Raw genomic sequence first — 16,818 nt, 5'->3', positions numbered from 1 at the left:
TTTGGTCTAGTGCAACTGTCCAGTGTGGCAGTCTCTGTTGTTTAAGAACAAGAAAGAAATATTTTTATTTATTTACATTGTTGCTAATGAACTGGTTATAATGCAACAGTGCACAATAAGGCACCTGGTACATAACACAGAGAGATGACGCAGAGTGAGAGATTTGGAGGGAAAATACCTTCCCATTCCTTCCTTATCTGGCTTCCTGGTAGACAAGCATTCACATAGCTGGGATAAGAAGAAAAGCTGCAGAAGCAACCACCCAATTAAAAAATGTTCAGTCATTGTAACCAAAGGCAGTGGTGTTCCTGGGTGGGGGTCCGCAGGTACAAGTGACCCTGGGTGTCACCACTGGGGCGGCCTCCACCCCATACTGCTCTGAGAGGTGCCTGCTGCCTCCTCCCTGGTGGCATTATGAGGGCCGGAGAGGCCATGCCCAGCCTTCCTGGCCCTCAGAATGCCTACTAAGGTAAGGGGGTCTCAATATAAGGCCTGTGGGCTTGATGTTGCCCCCAGTAGCAATTTCTCTGGCCCCTGTTACAATTGGGCTCTCCCAGCATAATAGTTGGGCTCTATCATATCTTGAAATTATGAACAAGATTTGCACATTTTCTCTTCTGTCATTTGCAGCTAATAAGTTTCTACATGAGAGTAAAGTGCTTATTTCTTGCCATCATCTGCTTAATGACATCACTTCCGGTCCTCAGCAGGTGCCATGAATGCTATTTGGCCACTGTTTGAAATGAGTTTGACACCCTTGTTCTAAGGCCTCCAGAGGGCCGGCAAGGCCACATGCCTCTCCAGCCCTCAGAACACCTCCATGAGAGGGAGATGGTGGGTGGGGAAAGCATCTCCAGGTAGGATCAGCCCCTCTGGCAGTGTGGCCCTGGGTGCTGCAGTGGCTAGGACCGCCACTGACCAAAGGTCAGGAGTGGGGGAGAGAGCAGGACTGTGGTGACCCCCCCCCCGTTTTCTTCTTTCACCATGTGACAGCACGTGGGAGGCACCCCCAATTTGATTGTCATTTCAATCAGTCTAAATGCCACCATGGAGCTGGTCCGTTTCTCTCTCTCTCTTCCCTTTTGATAGACTTACACAGCAGTGGCTGCAGCAGCAGCAGTTATTACTGGGGCAGGAGCAGAACATTTCTTCCCCCTCCTCTTCCTTCCCTGAGCAAGGAGACCTTGCCACCGTTTGCTGCTACTTTGGCCTCCCTCTCCCTTAGCTGCCCAAACTGCGGATCACCTTGCAGGGCTCATATACATCTTGAACATCAGCATATTAGCAGCTGCCATAATCCAAGTGGGGTGGAATTAGCCACACAGACAGCTGAGCCAAGGGAGATCACAGGTACAATTCTCTCCATGCTCCCTGCACAACGTGCCACTGCCACCATGTTAAATCCCAGTTGCGTTATAGAGAGCAGACCCAAATCTGCCCTGGAGGTTCCAGTGGCCATGCTGGGATGCAGCTTCTGTTGCTGCTGCCCCTTGCTCCTTCCTGTGAGCCTCATCCTTCCTGCGTGTCTTTTCTTCGCTCTGTTTCTTGCTGTCACCTGATAGTCACTTTTCCCTGCCTCTTTTGTGGTGATTCCCTGTTTTTCTGCAGCCACCCCCTCCCACAAGACCAATCCCTCTAGGCAATATCCAGTTAGCAGAGTGGAGCAGGGATGATGGAGGGGATGGATATAAAAATGAACTGGCAGAAAGCAGAGTTCTTCATTTGCTCCCTCTCCTCCCCAACTTGTGCACACTCATGCACAAAGGGGCCAAACGAGTGTGCACAGGGAAGGGAGGGACAGCAATGGCAGCGTTAAGCTGTTTAATGGAGAGAAGGTGTGTATGTGCCCCACTGTAGTGACTGACTCCTTACTAACAAATCGAGCAACTTCCCTGACCCATCATACACAACCTTCATTAAAACGCTTAGCTTGGTGCTACACCAGTGGAAACATGGGCTTTAAACCTGCTGCATTGAAGGCACAGGCAGCGTTACATAATCTATCCAAGATAACTGTTCTAGGCCATATGTGACTTTTTCCCCATTATCTCTTTTTCTGTTTATGTACTCAGTTGCTCTGTACTCTCCTCTTTCTATTTTGGACTTCTGGTTTCCAACCATAATTTCTTGAAGTCTGTTTCACAGCACACTGCCTGCTCTGTTCTGTTTTCTTCAGCCCAGATCTGAACCTTCTTTCCATTCAGCTTGTTAGCCTTTCCATCTCTTTGTTATTGCTTTCCTGACAACATAGTCTGTGTGAAGTTTTATCCAAGCTCCCTTTGTTATTGGCTACTTTCTTCAATTGTGTGCACCTTTGAAATTTTTTTATCCAGTTTCTTATACTTTCATCTATGCTTCTCTCCAGTTCCTATTTTACTGCCCACTGCTCTCTTTGCACCTTTTTCTTCTGCCTCTGTGCTCTTAGGTTCCTTTAATTTCTATGTCTGTTGGGCTTTGTACTTCTATGCTAGGAATGGGCATAGGAATGGGAATCCAGGATACTCAAGCCTGGATACAAAACATCCGTTCCTTTACTATAAGCTTTCAGCCTGACCATGACTTAATGCAAACTGCTTAGGGTGTTTGGATGCTAGTGAAACTTCCCTTTGCACCACTGTTGTAGGGATTGTGAGATATTATTTTCCTGACAAACTAATCTTTTGCTTCATTCAGCAGAAACATTTGCTCTAGTAGCAGTACTGGTGGCCTTATGCTTGTTAGTGTGTAGGTAAAACAGGGCCACCCACAAATATAAAGGAAGTTTCTGTGTGTTGGAGAAGGGGAACCTGAGTATACAGATCTTTTTCATTTCTTTAAAAATTCTTACTCACAAAGAGGCAAATTTCCCTCCAAAAAGGGTAGAGAAGGACTATCTGTTCTTATTGTACTCACTGTGGTTATTATTTCCTTTACTCTGAACTCTTAGACTAGAGTTCTATCCGTTGTAGAGTCACGTAGCAATAGGAGCATGATTTGGGAAGTCAGAAGGGAACTGGACAGCTTACTTTGTGTAAACAAGATGCAACTGGGGTTTGGGACCTGTAACAGTTGTTGATTTACTCTTAAAGGAACAATGACCATTTTTCCTGACAGTGGTTTGGCTGGGTAGAGAGTGAACTGCCTTTGGGCAGAGAGCTCTTCCCTATTGACACCCAAGCTGAAGGATTTAATGCAACGTTTTGTTAGTTGTTTTTGGGCCATGTCCTATGTGAACAGGGCATGTGCTGCATTCTGCAGTGGGGAAACAGTCACGGAGACCTCTGGGCTGCATTACAGCTGTATCGGCATTAGAAAGTTAGATAGGATTGGGCCCTCCTATCTGGAAAGTTGGATAGGATAGGTTTTTGTCATTTTCACAACACATTTTATTGCTAAATGTGTTTCTGAGTATTTAGAACATTAATGACGATACTTAATATCAGTGAATAAAACATTGGCAAACAACTCAAAAGTGCAAAAGCAGTTTTTTGAGTGATCACTCAAAAAACTACAGGCATGTCCCCATATCTGCAGAGGGTTCTGTTCTGGAATCCCTCGCAGATACATGCAAACACCTCCCCCCACCCTCTGGAGCCAAGGGGAGCTCTGCTCTCCTCGCCTCTGGAGGGTCCTCTGAGCCCAGCAGAAGTCACTTGAAAAAAGTGACTTAAGATTTTAAAAAGTGACTAACACCAAGACATTAGGAAACCCAGAGAAATTGTGCCTTGTAAGGCATTAGGAAGTTTCACAGAGAAACTGGATGTCACTTTTTTCACCTTAAGGTTCGTTGTGAGTCTGGCAGAGTCTGCAAACAGATGAGCATAGACTCTGCTGGGCTCAGAGGCCCTTCTGGAGGCAAGGGGAGCTCCAGAGGTGGCACATACACGGGGGGGGGGGTGCTTTGGACCTTATCTGCGGATATGGGATCTGTGGATACACCCCCCCAATACTTTATTGCACATTTATGGATGTTAAATCTGTAAATATGCAAAGACTTGAAGGATTGCATCAAATTTTGCAGACCAAAAATCATACTGTGATTTCACTTGATTGGCTGTGCAAGTCATTTCAAATCTGAAGCTAAAATTTTTATTAAATCTTAGATTGCAAGTGGAAGCAAAACTAAAATTGATTTCACTTCAAGCAAACCTATAGAGCAGCATCTCATTTCTGTTGTTGAGGTGGGAAGATTGAAAGTGTTTGCAGGAAACACAACTGAGGTTTAAAAAGCTTCAGTAAAAACGATTTCCACATAAAAAATTAAATTTGTCTATATAAACAAGCACATTCGAGTTCAAATACCTGTGGCTATAAGAGCATTCTGAAATATTTGTACAATACACTATTTATCTTTGTAATTGGGGATATTTTGTTCTACCCTTTTCTCTTTCTGCAGTGAACACATTGTTTTACATTAATTAAGATTTTTATTTTAAAAATGTTATCCATTTCACATTGTAGACTTCGGATGCAAGGTATGTGTCATGATATGGTTTGCTGGGAAAGCTTCAGTATATGTATGAAAACATCTGCAATTTTTTTTTCTGTTTTCTTTTGTAGAGACCACCCTTCATGCCTCCTCCTATGGGTAACATGCCACCACCTCCTGGTATGATGTTTCCTCCAGGGATGCCACCAGTCACTGCTCCTGGAACACCAACAATGCCACCTACTGAAGAGATATGGGTAGAAAACAAAACTCCAGATGGAAAGGTAAGACTTCCTTGCCACTCTGAGCTGCATGTTGGTGTGTAGAGCTTGGTAGCCATCAGTTAAGGTGACCAAGCAGTATGATATCGAGTGTCGTTCAGGGTATTAAAATGTTTTTAAATAGATATATAGATTTGGTGCTTTTCTGGTTCCAGTTTTAGAAATAAATGGGAGAACTGCGTTATATATCCTAATTTTTTTTCTCTAGGTCTATTACTATAATGCACGAACACGTGAGTCAGCATGGACCAAACCTGATGGAGTAAAAGTTATTCAGCAGTCTGAGCTGACACCGATGCTGGCAGCCCAGGCGCAGGCCCAGGCCCAGGCCCAAGCTCAAGCTCAAGCTGTAGGTGCTACCACACCTACTACTAGTAGTCCTGCATCAGCAGTATCTCCATCTACATCATCAAGTAGTCAGTCCTCCACAACTGCTACTACCACCACCACAGCAACCTCTGTTTCACAAACCATTTCCAGTGAGTAAATTTGTGGGAAGAAAGGGAGTTGAGTTTTGGGTGGGTGAGAAATAAATTTGATTTTTTGAAAAGTTCTGCAACATAGCATGCTGCCTCTCTTTTTATAACCAGTTGTCATATGCTAATTGTCCTACATCCTCATGGTTCATTCCACATACGTAATCATGTGGAAAAGAAAAACGGACCAATTAATATATGTTAACTGGCTCTCTGTTGCATACTCATTTCTGTTGTTCTTTTTTAGAAGCACTTCAGGCATGCAAATACCTGTAGAGCATTCAGGGCTGTAAGGTATCCTTTGTTGGAACAAATGGTTCCATGTGCATTGCCTGCATTGCAGATGCCTCACTTCTTACAATGACCATCCATGTGGAGCAGCCAATTCACTCAAATGATACCTCCCTGCAAGCATTGTGACAACTTCATTAGTTCCAGAGGCACTCATATTGGTGCTGTTTCAGGGTTGCATTCAGTGTGAATTAGTCCATGACTATATTTGAGTCTGAACATTCAGCCATGTCAATAAGAAAAATGCATTGAAAAAGGAATGAGGAATTCTTACAAGATTACTTTTTCATTTATCCTTCTCTCACGCAGGGAAATGAATGCATGCATATTCTGACAATTCATGGGGAATGAGAGCCCTATATAAGTGTGGTAAATGCTTAACTGTGCATTTAGGGAAATGCTTCCTCACAATGCAGTTTCAAGGGTTGGCAATTAATATTATGAATAGGAAAATGAAGAACTTGCAGGTTGTTTGCAGCTGAGTCAATAATTCCTTTTATAGTTTCCCACTTATAAACTATACTGCTGGTAGCATACGTCCTTCACATGGCATTTTTTCAAAAACTACAAGAAGGGCTTTCCCTTGGAGAAGAAATACCTCTCTAAAAGTGTACTCCTTGTTTCTCATTCAGGTAGACAGATACTTGGCTAGAGCAAGTATTTATTGTTCAGGGAACGCATACAGGACATTTTATGAATTCTATGATATATAGATTTACAGTCTAGAGAAGTCTTCCCTTGCAGCAGCTAACCAAGTAGTTATAAGAAAGCAAAAGATGCTATTACCAGAGCCAAGACAGCTAGAGCTGGTGAATGCTGTTATGCCCGATGAGTGGCTCTGAAACCTGCTACTTTTCTATGCACTTAACCTCTGTTACTTTTGCAATGCCTTTCTTCCTCTTTCTCCATTTCTTTCTCTTGAGTTTGATGACTCTACAGTACTCCGAAGTCGTGACAATCTAAGGATGAAGAGTTGGAGGAATGTGCACTTTAGCCAGAATGTTTAACTTTGCAGAGTGCTCACCATATTGAGGCCAGCTTATATCAGGCCTGCTTAGAATAATCAAACAGCATAAGGATAGCTGCATGATACTGTTTCATGAAGTCCTCAACATGTTAGGTTTCCAGGCATGTTCTTGGGAACCCCTTGCTTGAATTTGCCTTGCAAGAGGCTGAATTATAATGAATCAGTGGTCATTAAAGTAAAAATATGGTTGTGTGGTGATATCCAAAGATATTTTTTTTCCTGGCAGATGTAACTAACTTTTAAAATACCTTACAGAGTGTTAGGTTTTAGTCCATATGAGGTATGGAATTTGAAACTAGCTTGCTATGGTTTTTGAATCTTATGGGTTCTATACGAACACATCCAGTTCTTGTTTATCTTTGGCCGACAATGGCTATAAATTGTGTCTGTAAACTACTAGTAATATACTGCTAGAGTTGTGTTTCCACTCAAATATTCTTTCGAAGGGATAATAATTATACTTTGATTCTCTTAGGCTGCAATCCTAACCACACTTTCCTGCGAGTAAGCCACAAAATAGGACTTACTTCTAGTAGACCTGGTTAGGATTGTGCCCTTAGTATTCAAAATTATGCAGAGGCTTTAAGTCAAGGCCAATATCCTTTTTAATGTTCTATCTAAAGCAAAGCATTGCATTAATCTCAATATGCTTCACATTTCCTATAATCAGACTAATCCCCATCTGAATACTTTAATGAAAAATCCTTGACAATAGTATGACATTGCCTTTATCCAATGAAAATTATTACAGTTGTGATATATTTGTAGATTGAAATATAATTGTATAGCATTTTCCTGTGAAGTTCTAATTTTTGCTTTTCATGGAAAAAAGTCCATCTGATCTGTTGTGTAATTAAATTCTTCATGAAATGTGTTTAGAAGCATTGGTTGCATTCTTAAAATTAATTTTATTCAATTTCATAGATGAATGTAGGATTGCAATGTAGTTCTCTTAGTTTGTTTTAATATCCCACAGTGCCATAAGCAGCATCAGCTCCTTCTCCAGGGCAGTCTCCAATCATGTTGTTGATCCTCATCAAACTTGGCTGCCACCTGGAGGTGCTATAGTCTCTTAATTCAAGGTGGAAAAATTGAATAATTTCCCAACATAATCTAGATTGTGGGGTGGCTACGCATATGCTGAATTCTATTGCTTAAGGCTAGTTTGTATTATACATATGGCATATATACTGTACTCCTTAAATCAAGGGGAAGTATAGTTTGGTTTATTTGATGTACTGTAAGTTCCCAGTATCAATTTTTCAACTGACTGTATTTGCTGTCTGATGAATCAACAGAAAACTGCTGCCACAGCTCTGGAGGTTTGTTAGGTGCATTGTATGGAAAATGGAGATGAAATAAAATGCAATAATTGTCCTTTGAAGAAAGCTGAAAAATCTCAGTGTCAGCTATTTTCAGAAATGTACTTTACATATGCTTTTGAGGTGAGTGTGTGTGTGTGGGGAGGGTAAACTTCTGAGCTGCAGTGATTATTTAATAGGCTGATTCTTGCAGCAGAAACTCATTTGAAGGATATTACAATGGCAGAGTATCTTGGAAATTAAGTTTGTAAAACGTTTTAGTTAGTTCAGTGGAAATATGCGCATTCCTAAGTGGTCTCTCTAAAAACTGTATGTATATCCATAAATTGCATCTGAGATTATAAGCAACATTGCATGAATTGCAAGGAAAAGTTGGTGAGTCCTGTTGAATATGCAACTCCTACTATATGATACAGGGTTTTGGATGTTTGTTTTCTTTATCAGCGCCTACAACACAAGACCAGACCCCCAGCTCAGCCGTTTCAGTTGCCACACCTTCAGTCAGTGTTTCAACCTCTGCTCCTTCTGCTACGCCTGTGCAGACTGTACCCCAGCCAGTCCCACAGACATTGCCTCCTGCAGTTCCTCACGCAGTACCTCAGCCAACAGCAGCAATTCCTGCTTTTCCACCAGTAATGGTACCTCCATTTCGTGTTCCCCTTCCTGGCATGCCTATTCCACTTCCAGGTAAATTGGGAAACTATAACTGTCTTGTCAGTCACATGTTCATGTTGTCAATTTGTTTACACTCATGTGTCCACTGTGTATGGAATTTGCCTGAATCCTTTTCATTTAAAAATATTCTTCAAAGAATTTGGAGTTAGCAGATAGGCTTTTAAAAATAAAATTTCCAATATTCAATTGAAAAGAAGCTGCGTAGTTAATATTTGGAATAAATTCACCTTATCAGAATGAGATTATTGGATAGTACACTTACTGACTTTAAAAGTAGTAGAAATAGGTACAAATGGATAAAAGTAGACTGCTGTCTCAAAGTAAAGGAACCACTTTGTGAAAAAAGAAGCACTGAACAGCTTCTTTGGTGCACTAACTTTCAAGATGAATTACAATACCTATAACAGCTTCTCAGGGCATTAATTATGTAGTTAATTAATACAACTATTAAAGTTAAAATACAACTATTAACACCACTTTCTTGATCAAATTTACACCCTGGATCTATAGATATGTGTGCTTAATAAGAGTTTAAATGATGAATATTGTGTCTCAAAAATTAACTCTGCCAGGTGGTGGTGAAGAAATTCAAAATTAAGCTTAGAGTTGAAGTAAATATAGATGTAAAAACACCGATGAGGATCCATGAGACCTTGCATGATGATCTACATCTGTGTTAGTGCCTTTGTGGTATCCCTTCCTCCTGGAGTCCTTTCCCTGCTTTCAAAGACTTATTCTGAAAGTTGGGGAATGTTCTTGAGGAGATGATGAATTGACATGCCAGGGAGGGGGGTTGATGACACACATATCCACACCTTTGTGCACCTATGCACAAAAATTTTCTACTTCCCCACAGCTTTTATTTAAAGACCATTTTAAAGAAGCTAGCAGTGAGCTCACCGTTGCTGGAAATATGTCCTCTGATTACAGTCATATGTACACAATGTGGAGCACAGTGGAAATATAATTTAAGGCTGCAATCCTAAATGCCCTAATTAGAGCGTAAATCCCATTGAACTTAATTTTGAATAAACATGCTTAAAATTGCAATGTAAGTCACTTTTGAGTGGTTCACATGCCAGTTAAATTTCTGAAATATGGATCTTTCATTTTGAAAACAAAAGCTTTAAGCTTCTATTTATAGTTGATGCTATGTGAAAAGTGTTTGAAATTTAGAAGGAAGTAAATACCTTTGGTCTGTTGGGTAACGTCATTGTGTTGAAGCCTTTTTCATAATCTCAAGGATTGGAATTGCAAATCTGAACATTTTGAACAGGTCTGACCCTGGCACCCACGATCCAGCATCTGTGAACTAGACTCAGCATGGATGCCGGGGTCCCAGTTTAAATGGCCTTAAAAGACAAAAAAAGCGTGCAAAAATTGGGTTTCCTACCTTTGCATGGCCAAACTGTGCCATTTCCAAGCCTCTTGGACTAAAAATAGCTCTAAATATCTTGAGTCTCCCATAGTCACCCCAGAATACATCAGTATAGAGCAGTATCACATTCAGCTTTTCAATGGGGCTGAATGTATTCTAATGAACTAATGTCATTCTGTTAGATCAGGAGTGGGCAAACTTTCTTTAGGGATCCTGGACCTTTAACAGTGGTTTAGAAGAGTGAATTTCAGCAGGTGCAGCTTTTCATCTCACAGATGACAAGTAGCACCTGCTGAAATTCTCTCATCTACACAATTATTAAAGGTCCAGGATCCCTAAAGTTGAAAGTTTGCCCACCCCTGCATTAGATTACAGATCGGATTAGATTCAGCCCCATCTAGTGGGTGAATGCAGTATAGCACTCTCGAGAGCTATTTTTAGCCCAAGAAGCATGGAAAGGGTGCTACTTTACTGCACAAAGGTAGGAAGCTAATTTTCACATGTTTTTATTGTGTTTAAAATGACATTTAAACTGGGACTGTTATCAGTGGATTTCGGTCTCTGGGGGGCGGGGGGATGTCCCGGAATTGAACCCTCATGGATACTGGGGTCTGACTGTAGTACAGAGAGTCCTCCGTATCTGTGGATCCTGTATCCATGGATTCACTTATCCGTGGATTGGGTCTGCAGGGCCACCCCCAGCATACACTCCCTCACCTCTGGAGGGTCCTCTGAACTTAGCAGAGGCTGCAGAAGTCCATCTGTGGATACGGGAACACGCCTGTATTATCAGGAGTTTTAATCAGTTCAGCTGGCTGGAAAAAGTTCAGTTTTGAGATGAGATACATCCGATGCCAGTGTTAGTGCTGAGATGTTAAGTTTTGCCCACCTGAAAAACACTTTAGGTTTGGTCATTGATGAGACTAGACAACACTGAAGTTAGACCAGCGTAGTATAACCTGTGCTATTCCCACCATAGTGTAGTCCTTCCCTTGCATTTTCTTGGATTCGGTTTTCCTAAAATAAAATTGTCAGTCAAATTAGAATAATGTATTGAGGAAAATAATAATAAGACAGGCACGAATGTTTTGTGAAATCTTTCTTACTGAAAACGTTTCACTTTGCTGCTACTATTGTAAGTTAAATACCACCATTTTGAGACTATTGGAAACTCTACTTGCTCTGCTGTATGTTGAGTGTTTGGAGAAACTCCAAATTTTTATAGGTTTTTTTTTGTGATCGCAAGAGCTAAAATCCAGGATTAAAAAAAAAAAATTAAAGCCTAGGGGGTACATGGCAAAGAGATATCCTTACTTTGCTGCAGTCATGCAAAGTTCTAAGTGGTTAAACAAGATCACTCTAGTGTTATGCATATTGTCAGTGAAGAGCTTTATACAGTGAAAAGCTTTATATAGTTTGTGCAGTTCTGGAAAAATAGGTCTGTTTCCTCTGGAACTATATGTATATTTTAAAAGAAGACTTTTAGAAGAGGAAATAGCTGCTGGACTCAAACTAAATCATAGTCTGGGTCTGTGATGTGTGCATTTGTTTATAATAGTCTTAGTTTTCAGGGATATTCAAAACATGGTTACCAACATTAACCTCTACATTCATTACAACTTTGTAAATACATTTTTAGTGTATAGAAGCAAATAGTCTGCTTGACTGAGCAGTTGTGCATTTTATTCCATGCATGAGTAGAGCTTGGGAAATTTATTAGAAAAAACACTTTCTGGAAGACAGATACAATACAAAAACACCTGAATTGTATTTTAATGTTTTTGTATTGGGTGCTTTTGGATAAATTTTGTTTTTGTGTTTGAATTTGATTTGATTTTGTCTTCTGTATTCCAAATTGTGGTAGTGAAAATATTCTTAAAATTAATTCAAGAAGGATTTAATTTTTTCTTTTTTCGTTTCTATTGTTGAAAGGTACTGTAAGAGCTTAGTACCTCTCATGGAATTGCCTCCTTAAAATTACCTCTTATGTGAACTCTCCCCACCCCCACCCCTTTTTTGCATTCTTTTTTCTATTTGTTGGATGCTTCATCTTTTTGTGACCTATCAATGTAATTTTTTCAGTTAGACAACAGCTCTGTTTTTCAGAAACAATAGAGTTAATGGTTGCATTTAAATATCCTAGCCACATGGGAGCCTTATGGAGGCCATGAAAAAGGAAACTTCACATGGCCAGGATTTTTAAAGGATGAATTGCATCTGGAATCCATGTAGGCTATCAGCCTGTGTTGGTTCTAGAACTGAGTTAGGGAAAGAGATGAGAGAACGTATAAGGGAGAGCAGATAATAGGCTGCTGGTGAGCCATCAACTCAACTTCTTTTATTCTTTTTTCACTCCCTTATCTCTCAACTTTGTCTCCTTTTCTTCCAAACCAGTACGCCTGTGCCTCTTAGTATGATTTGTCCTCTCAATACCACCATTTTATACCCGAATAGAAATGTATTCCTATAGAACTGCAGTCCTGTGGTTATTTCTCAGTCATAAGCCATCCTGAATGCAGTGGGATTTACTTCCAAAGTAAACACATATAGGAGCAAGCTGCATCAATTGTGTTTAATAAATGCTAGACAGAATGCTGTAAAAAGAGAGAGTAAAACAAGTACAGCCTTTTTCTTAGCATTGTCTCACGAGGAGGTGAGGTCTATTCACATTGAATTAAAAACATGCATCACCCTCACTTTTTTTAGAAGAAGGATGTATTGTCCTTTTGAGTCCCTTTTTTCAGTTTAAACAAGTTATATTACAGGACCTTGTATTTGATCTGGCATCATTTTAATAAAATGTTAGAGCAAAACTGACTTTAAACTTTCCTGCCTGCTTTCTCTTTGCCATTGAAAAAAATGGCATGTTAAATTGGTAGAAGGAAACCTGCTATTGCTGAGATTCCCCGTGGTAGCTGACATACAGTGGCAGCTTTCCAACATGCTTGCTTATCCATTTTACAGGTGTAGCAATGATGCAAATAGTCAGCTGCCCGTATGTAAAGACAGTCGCTACCACCAAGACCGGTAATTTTTTAAAACCATCTTAGTTTGTTTTGTCTGTAAGTTGGCATGGTAGTGAATGTTGTTGTTTTTACTTTTTATTTGCTTTCCCAAATAACTGGATCTCTATCTTTATTTTCAAAGTACATTTATAAATACAGATTTCACATGTAGCCAGTGAAAAACGTTTCCAATTAACCAACAGTATTACCCTGATTAGTACAAAACCTCTGCAAGTTCAGCTTATTCTACTTGTATGAATCTCTTCCATGTTCATATATTTATTTTTTTCTGTGTGGGATACAGTGTTTCGGGTTTTCTTTCCTGCCATCTGTGCAGTGACCAGACTTTGTTTGCATGTTAGTGTGCTTGTGTATGTGCTTGTATGTCTATGTTTAAACTTACATTTTTAAGGTTGTTGTAGGATACATACATTTTCATACAAAAAATTGCTTGCAATAGCTATCCTACAGTTTCACCCACTCTGTTTTGGTTAACTTTAAATTCAAAATCAAACTGTGTACAAAAAAATACTTAGAAGCAAGAATTGTCTCAATCTACTGAAGAAAAAAACTTTAAATTTTAAAGTTGGTTTTTTTCCTTGCGTTTCATCTTTAGCAAGCTGTAGAAATCATTTTGTTAATTTAATATGACATTTTTTGTCTTTCTAAAATTGTGTACTAAGTATATATGAAGCTTAGGTCAAGAAATAAAATGTTTTATCTTAAATAGCAATTCCCCCTCCCCAAAAAAAGTTCCTACAAAGCTTCCAATAACTCTAAAACCAAAGTGGAAAAACCCCAGGCATCAGGTTGCACAGGCACCTAAATATATACTTCTGTCTCAGAAACATATTCCCCACCCCTTCGGTCCTAATTAAGATCATGATTCAGAGCCCTATGCTTGAATCAAGATCTCTGTGCTAGCAGTGGTCGACATTTAGTATGTGCACTGGAACTCTCTTCCCTTCATAGCTCTGGGGAAGTCTTGTTTGCGTGTGTAGATCTGCCTTTGCTGGATCACAATCTGTTATCATTTGAGAGTCTGCTGATAAATATTTGCTCTTAACTGTCCTGGGGAAACTAAAGGGTTTTGTTTTTTTTGGTTTTTGTTTTCCTACTCTTAGCCACTGTTACCACTATACTGCTTTCAAGAGCAGTAAATCACTTCCCGTCTTTTAATGCTGATCCTTATATGTGATGTATGGAATTAGAAATAAATTCTTCCTCAGCACTTATAAAATAACTTCACACAATCTATAAAATGCTGACTACATTTTCTGTTGTCAACAACTGAGTGTACAGTTGATCAAGGGGCACTAGTGATGATGTAAAGTGCAAGAAGCAGGGTTTACTAACATGGGAATACTGTTCAGAAGCAATCTGTCAGCTTCCAGTATTAATAACTTCATTTTCATTTAAAAGCCATTATATATGCTGATTATAGTTTAATGTTGCTGGTTCACAAAATGATACTTTATCGGTACTTGCCTTTTTATTACTCCTTTGATGTAGGTGTCTTGCCAGGAATGGCCCCTCCTATTGTACCTATGATCCATCCTCAGGTTGCTATTGCCGCATCACCTGCTACATTGGCTGGAGCAACAGCAGTCTCTGAATGGACAGAGTACAAAACGGCAGATGGGAAGACTTACTATTATAACAATAGGACACTGGAATCAACTTGGGAGAAGCCTCAGGAACTGAAGGAGAAAGGTACAGTGTTCAGTTTTAGAGCCCAAATTTTACTAGTTATGATGAGCTTTGCAAAATGGAAGACAAATTAGCTGATAAGTGTGTGTTGAGCCTCTGCGGTGTTCAGGACCCCATATAAACCCCATCAGTAGAAAGGAAATACCACCGCAGTATTCTTAATATATAAGCACTTAGGAATTGTTTTCTGCCTAAAGTTGTAGCGGTATCCTCCTTAATGTTCAAAAGTTAACTGCTATTAATTCTGCTCCTCGCATATATAGAAAGAAAGTAATTATGAAAGTATTTCCATGTATGACGACTGCCAGTAGTTACTACTAACTGCAGTAATTTTGTACATGTAAGCACTCCAATTAGCAGCATGTGAATTGCTGTATAAGGAAGCTGTATTCTTCATATCCGTCTTCTCAGCTGGCAGAAAGTGAAATAGATTTCCAAATTTTAGACATTTAATATACTTAGGGGAGGGTAAATAATCATTGCTATTTCTGGAAGTGGATTGCTTTTGGTGAGAACTTGAGATGTCTATGTTCTTTTTGGGCCTGTTTACTGTCTTGGGCATTGTAAATAATTTATATACTTAGATTTGCTCACTTTCATGAGATTTTTATCCATGATATAGGGTCTCCTCCTTTATGTCTGACCATTTTCTCTGATCTTTCCAGTTTGTTTCCCAGTCTCAGTGCTCTCCTTTATTCTCACAGGTTCAGCTACTATTTGTATACTATTGCTCCTAGAGCCAATTTTCCCTCACTAACTCTTCAGTTGGTTTCCAATCTCATATTTTTATCTGACCGCTGTTTCCCTTCTCCTGCTGCTTCTTATCTCCTTTAGACATATTCAACTCACTCTTTATTCTCTTCAGGTTTTGCATGTTTATATTTCTAATATTTTTGTCTGATATTAATAACATACATATGGCTTTTCAACAAAAAAGTTAATAAGGCAGTTTACAGAGAAAATCAAATAACTAAATGGCCCCTTGTCCCAAAATGGACCTTTGTCCCAAAAGGGATCACAATCTAAAAAGATGCAGAAGAAACACCAAAACAGCCAATAGAAAATACACTGCGCTGCAGTGAAAAGGTCAGTTACTCTTTCCCTGCTAAATATAAGATGAATATCACTTAAGAAAGTGCCTCTTTGCTTAGTGAGCAAAGTGGAGTAGAATAGGCTTACTTTAAAATCATACTGTTTGAAAATGACAAGAAGAGTTCCTCATGGAATGGTGGTTCTTAAGTTTCTTTTAATGTGTACTGGGGTATGTTTGAAAGCTGTAGATCTGTAACTGAGGGCCCAAGCCTATCCAGTTTTCCAGTACTGATGCAGTACTGGGGCATGCACTGCTTCCTGTGGTGGGGAGGCAGTCACGGAGGCCTCCTCAAGGTAAGGAAATGCTTGTTCTGTTATCTTGGGGCTGCATTGTCCTTGCACCGGTGCTAGAAAGTTGGATAGGATTGAGCCCTGACACTCTAACCGCTGTTTCAGTTCGTCTGCCTGGTGGTTATAAGAACTTTGAAGTATGCCATACATCTATTGCCTTGATTGTTATTAGAAATTGCTATAATTAAAATGTGCTTACATTGGGAAAATCATGCTGATAACATAAATTTAGTAATTTGAATTTACAGAAAGTGGAAAGTAAATAAAGTAAATAAAAAGAAAATAAATTATCTCTTCTTAGAAAAAGTAGAAGAAAAGATTAAAGAAAGCATTAAAGAACCTGCTGAGGAACCTTTGCCTATGGAAACAGAAGAGGAGGAACCCAAAATAGAACCCATCAAGGAACTTATAAAGGAGGTAAAAGACCCAGAACACAGGCTGGCTAAGTTAACTTTTGAGTACTCCACGTGTGAAAACAGATATAGCTGCAGAAGGCAATCAACAGATAGTAACTAAAATCATATTGCAATAAAATGGAACTTATTTGTTTTTTACTTTTGTCTAAATGGCACCCCAAACAATGTAGTATTGTATAGTTTTTAACATAGTAGGGGGGAAGGTTTTGAAAGTAGTAAGATGTGTTGTATGGACAGGTTGAGTCTCATTATTTCAAAATAATGCACTAAATGGCAAAAAATGCACTAAAGCAAATCAATTTAAAGAACAAAATTTGCTCTGGTGATTTAAAAACAGCCTTGCTGACCTTTTGAAATGCACACAGAGGCAATGAGTCTCTCTGCAGCATAGTGAAGCATAGGCTTCACTAGGAGGCAGCAATCCCTTCCTTCACCAGGCACCCCAA

At 39.6% G+C, this 16,818-nt stretch overlaps 1 protein-coding gene across 5 annotated transcripts in view; it reads left to right on the top strand.

Moving 5' to 3' along the window:
- The window catches only part of TCERG1 (transcription elongation regulator 1), a 61,399-nt gene that overhangs the window by 4,865 nt on the left and 39,716 nt on the right, over positions 1-16,818 (top strand). For 4 of the 5 annotated variants that reach the window (XM_066613715.1, XM_066613717.1, XM_066613719.1 and 1 more), the window contains 6 exons: positions 4,540-4,692; positions 4,898-5,168; positions 8,250-8,492; positions 12,823-12,885; positions 14,376-14,576; positions 16,258-16,373. In XM_066613715.1, coding sequence (XP_066469812.1) covers positions 4,540-4,692; positions 4,898-5,168; positions 8,250-8,492; positions 12,823-12,885; positions 14,376-14,576; positions 16,258-16,373 — 1,047 coding nt within the window. The remainder of the gene's footprint in view (positions 1-4,539; positions 4,693-4,897; positions 5,169-8,249; positions 8,493-12,822; positions 12,886-14,375; positions 14,577-16,257; positions 16,374-16,818) is intronic. The other variant, XM_066613716.1, reaches the window with a different exon arrangement.

The sequence above is a fragment of the Tiliqua scincoides genome, chromosome 2 (assembly GCF_035046505.1).
Source record: "Tiliqua scincoides isolate rTilSci1 chromosome 2, rTilSci1.hap2, whole genome shotgun sequence".
NCBI lineage: Eukaryota > Metazoa > Chordata > Lepidosauria > Squamata > Scincidae > Tiliqua > Tiliqua scincoides.
This window is presented reverse-complemented; position numbering and strand designations above follow the sequence as displayed.